Source organism: Mustela erminea, chromosome 1, assembly GCF_009829155.1.
Source record: "Mustela erminea isolate mMusErm1 chromosome 1, mMusErm1.Pri, whole genome shotgun sequence".
Taxonomy (NCBI): Eukaryota; Metazoa; Chordata; class Mammalia; order Carnivora; family Mustelidae; genus Mustela; species Mustela erminea.
In genome coordinates, this window is record NC_045614.1 from 135,234,322 (window position 1) to 135,251,353 (window position 17,032).

Below are 17,032 nucleotides of genomic sequence, written 5' to 3' on the forward strand. Positions count from 1 at the left end.
ACTGTAGTAGGAATCCTGTCCCAAGATGGTACGTTATTCAACTTTCTCTATAAACCTGGTGTTCTGAGTTCCTCAACAAGTGCTGGACTCTATAAGGACATCTCAAATTTAATGCCCTAACTTCCTAAAATCAAGACCATTAAAGAAAAAAGAAAATTACCTACTTACTACAAGACATCCAAATGACCGAAAACTAAAGGTCATGGTACATATGAATTTGGAAAACTTAATTGCAATTAATATAACCACTTTAAAGTATAATTAAAATTCTTAGATTAGCATTATTTGTATTTATGTAATTTAATTACAAAGGAAAAAAGAAGAAAAATGCACAATCAGTAACCTTCAAGGCTGATTGCCAGGCAGCCACTTAGTTTCATGATGGAGAAAATTTTGTCTAAACACGCTGAGGCAAAATGCTGCTGCTTTACTTCACAGCACAAGCCTGCTTGTGCTATTACAACAGAAGATGAGGCAAGAAGAAAAAATATATACTACAACTTTATTTCAGCAAAATAACAAGGGTGAAAAAAATCAAGAATACCCATAAAAAGCATACCACTTCCTCAATTTAAATATTCAAAGTATTTATGAAGAAATCTCAAAAATCTGGAGTAAATCTTGCCAATGTAATGACAAAGTCATATTTACTAAAAGCTCCCACATAAAAATAAGAAAAAACAAAACAAAACCCAAAACAAAACAAAAACACAAAAAAACAACTTTGGGCACTTGGCTGGCTTCGTCTGTAGAGCATGCCACTCTTAATCTCAGGGCTGTGAGTTTAAACCCCACGTTGGGCATGGAGTCTACTTAAAAACAAACAAACAAAAAAAACAAATACCAAAAAAAACCCCCCACAAACTTAGAAACAGTTCATTTTAAATCTAATCATTTAAAAAAATAACTTAACATTTTTGTACACTATCACCTTTCTATAGTTTAACACAACAGAACATTATTATCAAACACAAAGTAAAATGTTATCCAGAGAGCTTGTTATTTTTTTATTTCTCTGTAACCTTCAGTAATGTATAGTGTTTTAACTAAGTGTTTAAAATATGTAGATATTTCGGGCTCTCTGCTCAGCAGAGAGCCTGCTTCCCTCTCTCTCTCTCTGCCTCTCCATCTACTTGTGATTTCTCTCTGTCAAATAAATAAATAAAATCTTTAAAATATGTAGATATTTATAAAAAACCTTTTATTCTGCTTTCAATCATCAGGTCCTTCCATATGTTTACAGTATTAGCTTTAAGTTTTAGGATTAAACCTGGAATAACATCCAAAGTTTGGGATTACAACAAGCAAACGTCAGCCCTTAAAGCAGCATAGAGTCTTATCAAAGTTTTTAAGGAGGCAGGTTTTATCAACAGCAACACTACTCACATTTTGGGCTGGATATTCTTTGTTGTGGGGAGTTTTGCTAGGCATTACAGGATGCTTTGTAGTATCTCTGACCTCTACACACTAGATGCCAGGAGCATACCGCCCCGCCCTCAGCTGTAACAACCCAGTGTCTCCAGACAATGCTCAATATCCCGGGGATAGGGATGTAAAACTACACCCAGCTGAGAATCACTAATTTGAGATAGTACTCTTTTGGGGTTTATATTACAAACAAAAAATATCTGACATCTGATAATTTAATATACTGCCTAATTCAATTTGAGTATCTGAACACCTGTTTTAAGAGGACTGAAAAACTAGGCCAAGAGAATTTAAATCTTAGACAAAGGGGCATACGGTATTATTCGAGTAGCTGCTTTTCGGATAGCCAGAAGTTAGGACTCAGTGTAGAAGTTTACACTCACAAAAATATTCCTAAAGGCATTATACTTTTCCTGGCCAAAATTACTCAAGAGATGGAATAATGCTATTAGGATACTGCCTAACTTTGGGTAAAACATACTGGCAGCTTCTTTTGGGTTACTTGTTCTTCCCTCCCCAGTTAAAATGATGGCTATATAGCTATGATTTTTTTTAAATTCTAATAAGGCTGCAGTCTGTTGAAAATAAAAATGCTAAAGTTAAGACAAGGACATTTATGAATCAAAATAGTTCCATTACAAGTGCCACAAAACATTCAGTTTTAAATTGTTACATGGCACTCTTTCTTTCCCCAGACAGTTATTATTAGATTAGTACTACTGATTCAACAGGCTACTAGAACATTCAGGCCTCCACCTGTCATTTGACTTATTAGAACTACTGTTCTACTCCAGTGACAACCTGGGACTTTTCTTATGGCTCTGTTCCTTGATGTTCTTTGCCTGCTTTACCACCTGCTACTATTTGCTTTCTTCTTTTTCCATTTTACATCATTTCATATATACTGGGAGTTCACAATCTGTGCCTGGAAAACCATTCCCCTACCCCCGCTGCTGAAAACATACCTACCCCATGTGAAATTATACAATATAGTTTTAATTTAGGGCATAAGTTATATGCTCATACATTTCAGAAATGATTTGAAAGCATCAACCTAAATTTAAAGTCACCCATCCATATCAAGGCCCTAAATCACAAATAATGACAGCATGAAAACATAAAAAAATTTCAAGTTGCTCTCATATTAGCATCTGAAGCCAGACAAGCCCTACAGGCCTCCAGGTATCTCTAGCTTCTTTCTATACCTTCAGGAGACGTTGTAAGATTTCAAGCCCCCCCCCCCCCCCCGCTTTTTTGCTGTTCTTTACTACAAACTTTAATTCTATCAGAGACATTAAGCAACTATGTAAAATACCAACTATGGTTTTTAAGAGTAACAGAAATTGCAAACATATTTCAAAAAAATACTTATAATAACCAAGGGCTTGAACCTTAACTCACTAAAATAGGTGGCAAATCAGGATATTGTGATTCAGTTGCACTATTTTTGATAACTTATTTTATAGAAATACACAATTTAAAAATCTAAGAAATAGGTATGATGCTCTTTATTCTTAATTCATATAGAATCCAAATTTTAGCAAGTATGAACCACAAGAAACTCAAGTCCAGAGCTATATTAAAACTTTTTTCCTAAAAAGGCTTGAAAGATTCTTACGATAAATATGGGTTTGCATCAAAATTAAATGGCCCCGATTTACTGGGCTCTAAAATTTTCGAAGATTTTATTTGAGAGATCATAAGCGCCCACACACTGGAGCATGGGGAAGAGGTACAGGGTGAGGGAGAGGGACAAGCACAATCCCTGCTGAGCATAGAGCTAGATGCAAGGCTGAAGCTCTCCATCTTGAGATCATGACCTGAGGAGAAACCAAGAGTGAAACGCTCAACCAACTGGGCCACCCAGACCCTCCTGGGCTTTGAATTTTTATATTGTCTTGATAACCTTTTTATTTTCTCTACTTTCCCCTGTACCATAAATTATTGTCCTTTATATTCTGCTAGTAAATTTTTATTCTAATTTGCTCTTTGTCAGCATCAGAGGACAACAGACCAAATCACCAAGGTTAGTATCGGCCTAAAATACATACATAAATAGAAAGGATAATGCTTTAGTAGGTAGACAGCTTGATGTCTATTCTGGTTGCTTAGGAGTAGCTTCTTTCACAGCTGAGGCTGTTGAATCAGATACTTTTGGGTAACTGATAAAGCTAAAAAACTCTTTTGAAATTATACAATATAGTTTGTATGACATGCCAGGCTTGGGAAAAATAAACTGGAAAGAAAAAGGAACAATAGATAAACTGGATTAACAAAGGTCTGAGTTACCTATTTCCAAATTACTACACAAGAAGAAAAAAGTCTTGGTTCTTATTTAAAGTTCTATCTCAGATTTTATAATAATGAAGACAAGAAGTATAGGAAATTGAAAACTTTGACAAAACTAAAATTGCCTTAATAGTTGTAGCTTTTAGGAGTTTATAAAACTGTTCCTGAGACAGCAATCATTAGTGTAATTTTGAACTGCCATAAAAGCATTAAGGTTATCATTCTTTTAACTTTGGAACAAATGTTCCAAAACCAATTAAATCTCATTTATAAGTCAGAGTTACCATGAAATGCTATGGAGACCTAACAAAACCCTACTTATTTGCACCAACAGTTATTACAACGGGACAAAGGCTTTGAAATTAAGGTAAATATAAATGAGGACATGTACAAACACGAGAAATACAATGGCCAATTATAATCTAACACTTTTTGAAGGCATGTGTGCATCCCTCTAAGGACAAGAAACAGGGCTTAACCATTTCTGTATCTTTTATATCATTTTCGTACATAGCCTCATCATGTACTCATTTGAATCAACTGATGCAATTTAAAATGGATCCAAATACTAGAAATGCCTACTTCAAAAAACTACTAAATCAATATAAACACTGTAATTTTTTTTTTTTTTTACCTGTTATGGACTTCTAAAATTTAATGGTGTTTAATCTTAAAAATCAATATTCACTTTACCTAATTCAGATTACTTAGCATGATCACTGGCCAGTCTATATGTTTTAGTCAAACTAAGCACTTTTGTTTTGATATTATGCCATCTCCAAGTTCCCAGCCTCCCAAATCACATTAAAAGAAATCTTCAATGGGAGAGAAGATAATTAAAAAACCATAGTTTTTACTTACCTTCAACTGCTTTAAAAAGTTAGTGCAGGAGTCTAAACTTTTGAAAAGGAATTAAACATCTATAGAAACCACTGTCGCTCTCCCTCAAACTTTTAAATAGGGCATCATTATTCTACCTAGTCCAATCTTTATTTCTTCTTCCTAACAAGTGAATTCCTAAGGTTCCTACCTGTCAACTTAATCAAATGGAAAATCTGTTACTTAGGAAGTTTACCTTGATATTAAAAATGTTTTAAATAATTTGTTAGAAGGACACAAAAAGGTTGTGATTATAGGAGGACAAATGGCATAAGCTTAGGTACTTCAGAAGTACATGTTTAATGAAATTGACATTAAAAAATTACTGTTATTTACTTCTTTGGGAAGTTATGACTTTATTTAGCTTCCTTTATTATAGAATTATATAGAGAGGATGCACCAAAGGAAAAAAAATTACCCTTACAGGGGTTAAAATGCAGTATACTTTATTTTGAGGAATCTTGGCACAGATGTAAAATTTTAACCAATTATCCCAGGATGACAGTAAACAGCAAATAATAAACAAAAAATAAACACAAGAATAGGGTCCTGCAAAATGCTATTATAAAATATAGTATTATAGAGTGAAATAATTTATAATCCATAATTAACCAAACCAAATCCTAGAATATGAAAGTCTATATAAGTTAAATTTGATTAAAGACAAACATACATACACAAATACACACAGCTTTATTTTCATATTTTGTAAATACAAATTCTGTTAAGAAATATATCTGCAGCTGATTTCCCCCAATATTCATTTTTAAATAAGTCTGGGTTACAGAAGTATTACAAATGTACCATGCCTGGTAACAAAAGACAGTAACAGAAGTCATTCTAGAACAATGGGAACTGACTGAGAACACTCAGGCATCCTAATGAAACTTTCAATACCAAATCAAAATTCCCAACTTAGTTTAAAATCAGTAGCATAAGACATTAAAGAATACCAGCAGCTATTTTACATCACAATATAGTTTTGTTTTAATAATTATGCTCTTGGGAGGGTCTGGATAGAACACAGGAAAAGAAAGGAGCTTCAAATCAAAAAGGAATTAATATATCTGACAAAGCCATGTTTTACACTAATAACTTTCTGAAGGGAAGACAGAAGAAATTAGGTATTTTTCTTACCAGGCAAGACTGGTAAAACATATCTTTACTCAGAGAACACAGGGTTCCTAATAAAATTCAACTTAACACCAGGTATTAGTTTTATACCTCTCTAAAAAGACTTTAAAGAGTTGTGATATTTCATAATGACATAGGAGTTATTTTCTTGTCTTCCAATATTTAGTAGTTCAAGTAGGCCATTCTAACCAAAACAAAAACCAGCTTGGTAAGCTTTTAGTTAACCATGCCAAGGTAAAAAAAAAAAAAAAAAAAAAAAAAAAGTAAGGCACTGAAGTAAAATCGTCAAACACCATGTGTACAGAGTTCATTTTTGTGCTATTTAAAATTAGTACAGATAAGAACAAAAGTAAAGGACTATTAAAAGATAATGAATCTCATTTAAAATATTGTCTTAAAGGAAAATATAAACAATAACAATAAAGAGCTGTTATATCCCTGTCACGCTAAAGCAGCACAATAATATTGGTGTTTAATATTTATTTCACTACGCCAATATTTACGTGCTGCTAGAGCGGAACAAGTATGTCAGTCCATCCAAACATAAAACAAGCATCTTATGGTGAAAATAGTTTTGAATGAATTTCCTTAAATTTCTAGAGCAGCAAATAATGATTCGCATCTTGACTGTAGTATGTAAACCATGATGTGCTGCTACAGTACTTTAAGGCCTCAATAATACAGGATTCATCCAACAGGGGGATAACCCTCTAAACTTTATTGAGGGAAAAAAAAAAAAGAAAGAAAGAAAAAGAAGAGACTCTCTTAAGTCTTTAATAAACTTACCTGCAAGATTAAAAATCTATTATGGTCCAGGTCAATTCCATGGCTTCGAAGAAGATTTCCAACATCCTTAAACGTTGTCTTTTTCCCACTTATGTGATAGACAGAAGTATTATCTCTGTAGGCAGTTCTGGATACATAGAAGTTACTGTTAGGAATGACTTCATAATCATCCCCTTCCTGTTTTGCATAAAAACAAAACCAGAAAACAATTGTTGGTATTAAGTCACAGGTCTGCACCAAATTTCATTCTCTTCATATTCAAACCAATTCTATGGATTAAAAACTTCAACATGCGTATAAACTGGCAATAGTTCTAAGACATAACCCTCTGAGCAAAGAATAGCCTCCAAGTTCTGATCTCTTACTCATAGATCACAAAAAGTAAAAGGCCAAACAAACAGAAACAAAACAAAAAACCCACCTCCAAACAAGTCAAAATATATTTGACTGAGAAAAAGGGCATTTGAAGTGAGACAAGAATCTCACCATATCTGAAACAAACTCACCTAAATTATCAAGCCATGTTGACAGATTAAAATTACTAGTCCCATTTTTTAAAAGCTGCAAGAAATGATCCAAGGAAAGGAAGGTAATAATGGCATAACATGGCTTAACCCCCCCCCCCCCCCCCCCCCGCTTTTTGGTAAACAATATTCTATTAATGAAAGGTATAAAGAACTGCAAAGAACTCACTACATTCCTCCAATTTCTAGAAAAATCAAACAAATTTTTAAAAATGAAGTGTAAATCTACTTTAATATTAAAAAGTTGCTTTCCCTTAAAAGCTTTCCCATTCTGAAATTATGGCTTTTAAAATTTACACAAATCAAACATAATTACAATAAGCAAAGAAATCAAACCTGATTTACTGGCAATCATTTTCTAACCTAAATTGTACAATAAAAAAGCACTAAGAAACAAAATAGATGCCATCATGTAAATTTTATTAAAGTCCACTATGTTAAAAAAAAATATCTAAAAAACAAAACTTAGAAGCCAAGTCACATCCTCGCTTCACTATGAAGGTTTCTATATTTTTAGGTTCCAACCGGTCAGTTTTAAGCCATGAATTTCCAACGTTAGCTATTCAACAGATAAGAAAAAAAACGAGTACTAGCAGAACCATGTAAATAAGCTAAATATTTTACCTAAAATTGTTTTTCTAGAAAACATATTAACTTTGCCTTTTCCCTGTTTTAAAAGGGTGGTTTTATTTATAAAGGATAGTTTAAACTGAAGCAGAGTTTTTTCATATTACAGACAACTAATAACATTAATGTGAATTAAAATAATGGAGATGGTAAAATTAGTAACATTTGTAACATTTTCAAATTTAAGAAATTTATCTGAAAGCAATAAAAACAACTTTAAAAACAAACCCAAAATTTATAGTGAAAGAATGCCTCGATGGCACTCAGGATTACACTCAATGTTTTATTCTAAAAAGGTAAGTACTACAATGAGCTACATATAATTCATTCCCCTGGCTAAAAATTTTAATATTTTAAGTGTAACAGCTGCCACCAACACTACTCAAAAAGAAAATATGGTCTGGAGGTAATGAAATCAGATCTGGGGGGTAATAAAATAATTATCTGTTCTGCTTTAAACATACGCTGATTTTTTAAAAAGCCAATTTAAGCCAAAAATAATAAATGCACAATGTATGGAAATTTTATGTTCCGTACTTGAAATTGCAAATAACTAAATACTCCAAAGTCCCTTACCTTATCAATTATCTTCTGAAAATGAACCTCTACAGTACAACTCTGAATGTCCTTGTGTTCATCAGAATTGTGTATTAGTACTGAAAGTTTTTTAGATCTTATTTTTTGTGCTCGATAGCCAAACACAAAAAGCATAGAATCAATAACATTGGATTTGCCACTGCCATTTGGCCCAATAATACAGGAAAAGCGCTGCATAAAAAGAACAGAAAAAAAAATTAAAGTTAAAAAGTTCATACCATACAACTGATTTTAATTTAAAGTGCTTGCCTTTTTTACTTGCAGCAAAACTATTAAGTATTTAAAAGGTTTCATTTCAATTTGTTTTCTTACATCATGTTCTCCTTTATCACAAGCTTCAACACCTTTAATAAGACCATATTCTCATTCTAACTCACTTTTTACAAAATTCATTCTAATAGAGAAAATACTTCCTTCAAACAAAAAACTCACCAATTCTATTCTGTGAGGGGAAACTTAACAGCTAAAGTCGTACCAAAGATAACCAGTATAAACAAAAATTAATTTCAGTTGTTAAAAACACAGGAAACATACCATGTGTTGTCAATCAGGATGAACATGATAAAACTGATTTATTCATCTTGTAATAAAAACACATGACCCTATAATAGTTACTTAAAACAGTCAAATACCTTATGAAAAGGTCCCAGAATTTTTTCCCCAGCATAGGATTTGAAGTTCTGGTTTACAATATGAGTTATCATAAGCCGAGGAGCTCCAGCTTCATTGGCCATTGCTGGAGGCGGGGGAGGAGGGATGCTATTCAAAATTTCTTCTAAACTTCTATTATCAATTTCCTCACTTGGTGTCTCTAGGTCAGTCAAAGGAAAGGGAAAGCAAGGGGGGAAAAGCCTATATTAGTGCAATTAGTTCCGAGAACTACTGCTTGCCAATTTTTGGAGTAATGTTATTTATGAAATCTAGGAATCTGTATTTTCCACTTCAATGTATTATCTTAAATTCAGGAGAAATGAAAATCTTTCAGCTTAGTTTTATAAAGAAAGAAATTCTTAAAAGAAATAACCTACAAAAATACATCTCGTAAGAGTCAAAATGCTACAACATAAAGCAGGTCTGGGAAAACCAGAACAACGTGATTCTCTGCTCCTCACCTTAAACAGGTGGTTAAATCCTAAGGCTCTATTCCGCTTATCTCTGAGTACCGGGAACCTTAACTTTGCACCCTCAAGAGCTCCAGCGACCCTGTCACAAGGGCTTTCTAATGTCACCCAATTCCCGTACTCACAAAAGTTACAGTAGTTTCGAGTAAATTATTCTCTCTTTAAACGCAATTTAAGACCAGGGAAGTTAAGTTATGGTCAAGCAACTTTAAAGATGCAATCATGTTAATTCTGTCCTAGAAAACTGTATACTAGCTATTGGCTTACCGACTTCGGTGGAAATACAAGGCCACAAATTCATAACTGTAGCCACGTACTTGCCCTAATACCCACCAGCACCGTTACATCGAAATTGCACGAAGACTCTGATCTCTGAAAATTGCCAAATCGCTTTCTTGAGCTGCTCTATGGGACCGACACGCGACCTACAGTCATCAACTCCGCAGCCCCTCACCTCCACGCCTCCAAACACCAGTCAGTCCCGGGTTAGGCGCGGACCCACTATGGTCTCCCAGCGCGTTTTCCGAGGGAGTCGCGGTGGGGTACTCACCTGCGGTAGCAGGGGCCGGGCTGCCCGCGCGGCCGGGCGGGGGTTCCGGCTCCGCGTCGCTGCTGGTGCCGTCCGGGGACTGAGGCGGCTCTTCCCTTCTGCGCCGGGCTGTGGAAGGCTGGGTGCCTTTGCGGGGCATGGTCGCTGGGGCCGGGGGAGAGCCAGGGGCAAGTCAGCCCGCCGAGCCGCAGGACAGTACCGGTACATTCCCCGCTGGAGCCCGCGTCGGATGGGTTCAGCCCCCATCCCGTCCCACTCAGGGGAAAAACTCTGCCCGTTTCCGAGAGCCCAGTTTAAAATACGCCGCTCGACGCCAGCGGGGTGCTCGATAAAGAAGGCACGAAAAACCCAAGTGCCCAAAAGGCGGGATTCGTGTTAAGTCCGAAGCGAGTGGGAAAACCTAGACGTGCCTGGTTGTCAAGCAAGGATAGAACTGCCTAAGTTCTTTTTATTTCTTTAATGCCCCCTACTCCCGTCCCCCCACAGGTGTAAGAATCTTATCCTTCAACTTCCTAACGAAATAATTCCTATACGCTGGCATTTACTGACATTCCCACGCTGCGGGGGTTAGAGAAGCAAGCGCACGGACTCTGCGAGAAGAGTTCTATTAGCTTCAGGTTCGGGGGGACTATCCACTCTTCCTAGAGTAGCTAAGAAGACTAACGGGCGACTCGCCGCCTACTTTCCCCGCCATTTAGCTCTCGGTGCCGTTGACGGCCCGGGGCTTCCAGGTCTCCTCGACACCGTCCGACCCGGAAAGGCGGCAGGAGACTGGGGTCGACCACTCTCGACTTCCAAATCAGACATAAACAGCGCCTGCTCCAGCTCAGTCATCTTGGGGTGGCGGGGTCTGTCCCTCCGGGGCCCGTTACGGAATCTCGTTGGACAATAAACTACAAAAGGTCACCACTAAGGGTTCAGACCCGGTGATTATTCCCTTGAGAGAAGAGAGAAGGTCAGGGGGCCGGGGCAGGGGAGACGCCCTTTCCCCGACAGAGACCAGGATTTCTGAGAAAAGATCCGTGAGGCTTAGAGTCTGCGTCCCCCGCACCCCCGCCGAGAGACGCTTAAGTAGCTCAGAGAAGTGGCGCCCGCGAGAAGCGCGCGGGAGTCCCGACTGCCGGGAGGCGGCCGAGGGGGGAGGGGTGACAGCGAAAGAAATCTCCCGGCGGCAGCCTCAGCCCAGAGCGGACTTCGGCGGCTCCAGCTCAAGGCCTCTACTTTCCAGGCGCCCGCAGACGGGGCAGGAAGTAAGAGTGTGACAACCTGATCAGGAAAAGAAGTACTTTACCTGCGGGGTAGTCCACGCACACCGAAGCTGGAAACCGTTGTATAGCACCCCCGCTTCTACCGGTGTTTCGGCTCCGGGTCCTTCACTCGAAAATGGCGCCTAAAATACAAACTCGAACGGAAATTCGTTACAAATGCGCGCAATGCTTTCTGGGAACCACTAATTTGAAAAAAATGCGGCGATTACCACCGCCATCTTCTGGTCGTTTACACGCATGCGCGAACTCCTGGCGGGACCCTTGTGCCAGGGCACTTTTATAATAAGTTAAAAGGTAGAGCGAAACACTGTTTTGTCTGACTCCTACGGCAGCAGTATTTTTATAAAAATATTTTTCTTAAAAACACCAATCTGGAGAATGGTGAACTAGAGGAAAAAAAACCAGTAGGGCTCCACCCACAGCTGGAGGAGGACTCAGTCGTCCACTAACGTCCCTTAAAAAGAGGGCGGGATCGGGTGACCCGCGATGGGGAAGTATCGCGAGAAGAAGGAGTGTGCGTAGCTAGCAGGAGTCACTATGGTGACGGGGAGGTCGGGAGGCTTCTTGGTAACTGGTCCTAGCTCTGTGGGAGCAATCGCCACTGCTTTCCTGGAACTTAAGGTAAATCTCTTCACCTCTGGATGTGGTGAGGAGGGGGTTTGGAAATTGTGACCATCAATGGACCCCACCTTACTTGCTTTAATAGTGTATGTGACATAGAGCATCAGTTATTTTTCCATGTCCGTGGAGGCAGTGGGGCTCTGGACGTAGCTTTTGGGACGCGAAGCAGGAAGCCCTAGGGAGTTTGGAAGGAGTAGAAAGACAAAAACAACAAAAATCCTGAATTGGTGAATGATTGTATGGTCTATATGTGGTTAGCAAAATAATTTCCGAATTCATTGGTGTTAGGTCGTTAGTGTCACGAGTGAAAGGGGATTTCGGGCTTTTGAAATCATTTTATTTTTTGATTGAAAGATTCCGTAATGGAAAAAATGATTTGTTGATGTCATCTGGTTATCTTCATGAGAAAATTATCGATCGGGAAATATTTCTTAAGTAACTTTTGAATACGTTGCGTTGTGCAAGGCATAATCAGGATTATTAAGCAAGTATTCCTGTTCCAAGAAAACTTAGTTTTGTTAGTCGATTTTTAACCTGTAGTCTGTGATCCTGGTAGTAAGGTCATTGAGATTCAGTGGAATTCCTAATTAACCCTTCCTCCCCCCAGTCCCCCACCCCCTCCGCTGCTGAAACTGTAAACAGAATTCTGTGTGTTTGTGCTTTTTTTCTGCGGACTTGGTTTTCCCAGAACTTTGATTACTTTCTCAAATGTGGTCCTAATCTCCTATTAGGTTAACCACTGGTTGATTTGACTACCTCCAATGATGTATTTATTCAGCGACACTTAGTTTGACTATGAGAACTGGGAGCCTTCTTTTCCCCTTTAACCTTTGCATACCTAGGGCCCGTCACAGTAAAGCTCCCATAAATCTGCTTTATAAATGAATTTATGTTACCATTCTAAGTAAGTAGTATGAGTCTTGCCCCAGGAGCATAAAGTCAGGTTCAGAGATTCTCAAGTGGGGTGTGGAGGACACCCCTTACAAACTAAGAATTTGGTGAGGTTCAGTGTGGTTAGCAGGAACATTGACTCAGTACTAGAATACACATTTATTTATTTATTTTTATTTTTAATTTATTTTTTATCTTTTTAAAAAAGATTTTTATTTGTCAGAGAGAGCACAAGCAGGGGGAACAGCAGATAGAGGAAGAAGCAGGTTTCCCGCTGAACAAGAAGCCAGATGCCAGACTCAATCCCAGGACTCTGAGATCACGACCTGGGCCTGAGCCCAGGTAGACACTTAACTGACCAAGCCACCCAAGCGTCCCTATTTATTTTTATATTTACTTACTATATTTACTTAACATATAGGGTATTATTAGTTTCAGGGGCAGAATCTAGTGATTCATCTGTTTTGTATAACACCCAGTGCTTATTACAATCAGGTACCCTCCTTAATGCCCATCACCCAATAATATACCTTTATTTTTAAAGTTGAAAAAATTATTGTTTTCATAAGACAAATTACAGACAGTAAAACTCAATGAAAAAAATTTTTGGCTCGTAGGCATATCAAGAAAATGTAGTGATTCTGTTTGAAGGCTTCTGGAGTCTTGAATTTTCAGAGTTTATAAAACACTACAAAACCTGAGTCAGAGAGATATCAATCGTGAAAAAAGCAAAGACTAGACCAAACTGAGTGGTGTAAGTCATGGAGATGATGTAGTAGAAAGATGTACCGTAACAAAATCCCAAGTCCCATCATTTTTTTAGCTACGTTCCTGGACAGTTTACTCAATTTATCAATCTCTTTGAGAATATTTATTATAAAAATCAGTATATAATGTCTGCCTCATAGGATTGTTTATAATTATCTAGCACACATGTGAAGCATTTGATAATACTGTGTTTATGACATTGACCTTATTAGGGCATGTGCTAAGGATGAATAATGGGATGTCAAGTTAGAAAATCAGCTTATGAAGGGTCTTGAAAGCCAGATTGAGCATGTTAGATATGATATAGAGGAAACACTTATTAGAAAAATTTTGAGCTAAGGAATGACTTGGTTAAAAAAAAAAATAATGATAGTTAAGTAGGATGTGTTAAAGAGGAGAAAGACTTACATCAGGCATGGCTGTACTGAATTATTAGTATACAGTCTTCCATGTGGAAGGAGAAGTGCCTACACAGTAGAATGGAAAAATATCCAGGAACATTTGGGGGAAAAAATCTATAGCTTCTGAAGATTTTAAGGTTTAAGAGTCGAAACACCTAAAGTCAGTCAGATAATATTCTTTGTTGGTGAATCCCGAACTAGTGATGAGGAGAAAGAAAGAAAAACAAGTTATGGATAATTCCTAGTTTTACTGCCTTTGATGATTGCTATAAACAGCAGTAGGTCTTAATGACAGATGAGAAAGATATGCAATTTCAATAAATCAGTTAAGTAACCTATTGATTTAGATTTAGTTCAACCTAACCATGCTCCCCCCAGAACAAATATTTTCAAAATAGCTTAAACCAGGTTGTATAATGTAGAAAAGATATTTATAACAAACAGCTACAGAGTAGACCTAAATCTAAAGTGAAAGTAGGACGCTTAGAATAAGTGAAGTGATTTGAGAAGAGATTAGAATCACAAGAAAAAGTCTTGATTAATTCCTTCCAATATTTTGGATACTTCTCATGAAAATAACAGTGTTTAATTATAAAAAGAATCTGGTCAGATTGGGATGGACTAACTTAACAGTCATTTGGTAAAGTATAATCAAGCCTTATCTTTCTGATCCAAAATCATCTAACAACCGTTATGTGTAATTTCAGGCAGTCTGAGAAAAGAACCCTCACGTTTTACATTTTAAAAGGGAAATTGTACCACATAGGAAGAAATAAAAATAAATTTAAAGAGAATAATAGAGTTGGAATTTAAATCCACATTTGCAATTCTTTAAGTGCATACTTAAGTTTTGTCATCATCATAATATATTTTTTTTGTCTGTCTTCTAATGAGTTTCAGCATTTCATAAAGTCTGATATTAGATTTGTGGATAAATGTTTAAAAATCTCAAGTTTTTAGTTAATTGTGAGTATTTGGATTAATTGGATATTAACTAATAAATAAATAAATATGAATTTATATAAGTAATGAATACTTAGAGAACGTTGTTCAAAATTAATAAATTGTTTGGGGTGCCAACCCTAGGAGTCATGACCTGAGACAATGGCTTCTGCTTAACCACTGACCCACTCAGGTGCTCCCATCTCATTTCTAGATCATTGCACAGCACTCTGGCATATTGTTGAATATGATTATTTTTTTATGCTAGTTGATGAATTAAAAGGATGAATTAAAGATGACTACATATTTGAGATTTTCTGGCTAGAATTTATTAGGCCATACTGTAAAAGTATTATAAATACAGCAATATAAACAATTATAAAAGGCTGGCTCATTTGGTGGAACATGCAACACTTGATCTCACGTTGTGGGTTCGAGCCCCACACTAGGTGTAGAGATTACTTAAAAATAAAATCTTTCAAAAAAGATTAATAAATTGGCTATAGAACAGGACAGATAGTAATGACTATTCCTCTTGATAATATAATGTTATTATACATTTACATATTATACATTTTGTTATACATACACATAATATATATATGCATCCATGTACTATGTACATAAATACATTATATATTATATATTAGTACATGAATGTTATTGGAATTCTCACCTTTTTTTTTTTTTCTTCAAGATTTTATTTATCTGACACAGAGAAAAAGTACAAGCAGAGGGAGCAGCAGAGGGAGAGAGAGAAACAGGCTCCCTGCTAGGCAGGGAGTCTGAAGTGGGGCTCTATCTTAGGACCCTGGGATCTGACCTGAGCTTAAGGCAGATGCTTAATCAACTGAGCTAGCCAGGCTCCCTGAAATTCTCACCTATCTTAACAAAAGAAATAGGAAGTGACGAAGTAGAATAGTGTTTTGGGGAAAGACTTTTGAAAAATGAGTTTGCTTTTATTCATGTCAGTCGGGATTAGGAAAGATATATCCAGTGGGAGCAGAGGCAAAGAATATAGTATAGGAAAGAAAATAGGATGAGGCAGTGCTATATGAATGAATAAAACATACAAATAGATTAGTTTTTTAAGGTTGTGAAGTGAGGATAGCACCAGAAAATGTCCATTCTTAGACTCTAGGAAGGAGAAATAATTATAGTAATGCCTCAGGATGGATTCTAGATTATAGGTGAAAACCTAATCTAAATTGTCTTGAGAAAAAGGGAAGTTTTTCTTCCACATCACTTATTTGAATAAAAGTCGTGGGCCACCTGTGAAACAGTCTCTGCAAAGGGAATGGAATGTTCTAATTGGCTTAAGTCTCTCTCATGCTGGCTTCATTGAAGCCACATGGGCTAAAAGTGGGGAAGTGGGTGTTCCAAAGAGAAAAATTCTTTGTAGCTAGGAAGAGTGACAAAAAACACCAATTTTCAACTATGAATAGCTAACAGTTATGTAATTTTTTACTATGTTTCAGGCACTTCACTGGACATTTTACATACATTTAATTATCATAACCAACCTGTGAAATAGATATTATTAGACATATTTTATATAAGGAAGAAAACAATACAATATCTGGAAGATCAGTAGGTAAAAGTTTCAATAAAAGGGGGTGAAGTGCAGTAGAGACTGAAGGGAATGAGAATGGTGATCCTATGAGAAAAATAACATTAGTTTTTTTTCAAATGCAGAAATGCATGAAGAAGACAACAAAACTGGGCCATAGTCTTATCACTCAGATAATCTTGTACTAAACATACAGATGTATAGATAAGTAAAATACTATGAACATAGTAAAAACTTCAAATGGTACAGAAACCTAAAACGATAATTAAAACCTTCCCTTCTCATCCCAGTGCACCTACCCTTACAGAGGTCTCCATTGTCTTGCATATCTTCCCAGAAAAATCTTTTAGAATCTTCTAGCTTAAATATAGTCCTTTTTATTTACACAAAAAGGATTGTGTTATATTATACTGCCATGAACTTTGCTTTTGTCATTTAGCATTATACACCTCTTTCTATATGAGTACATACGGATTCAACACACACAGATTCACCTCATTTTAAATTTTTATTTATTTAAAAAAAACTTGTTTATTTGACAGAGCACAAGCAGGGTTAACGGCAAGCAGAGAGAAGAGAAGCAGGCACCCCTCTGAGCAGCGAGCCCAATGCGGGACTTCATCCCAGGACCCTGGC

At 36.7% G+C, this 17,032-nt stretch overlaps 1 protein-coding gene across 2 annotated transcripts in view; it reads right to left on the minus strand.

Moving 5' to 3' along the window:
* SMC4 (structural maintenance of chromosomes 4) overlaps positions 1 to 11,380 on the minus strand; it is a 35,265-nt gene extending 23,885 nt beyond the window's left edge. Inside the window, exons 1-5 of one of the 2 annotated variants that reach the window (XM_032342721.1) lie at positions 11,227 to 11,380; positions 9,936 to 10,079; positions 8,897 to 9,075; positions 8,244 to 8,435; positions 6,517 to 6,693 (exon numbers count right to left, since the gene is read on the minus strand). In XM_032342721.1, coding sequence (XP_032198612.1) covers positions 6,517 to 6,693; positions 8,244 to 8,435; positions 8,897 to 9,075; positions 9,936 to 10,074 — 687 coding nt within the window. In that variant the 5' untranslated portion in view covers positions 10,075 to 10,079; positions 11,227 to 11,380. Of the gene's footprint in view, positions 1 to 6,516; positions 6,694 to 8,243; positions 8,436 to 8,896; positions 9,076 to 9,935; positions 10,080 to 11,226 lie in introns of those variants that run through there. The other variant, XM_032342730.1, reaches the window with a different exon arrangement.
* Between the last annotated feature and the right edge of the window lie 5,652 nt (positions 11,381 to 17,032).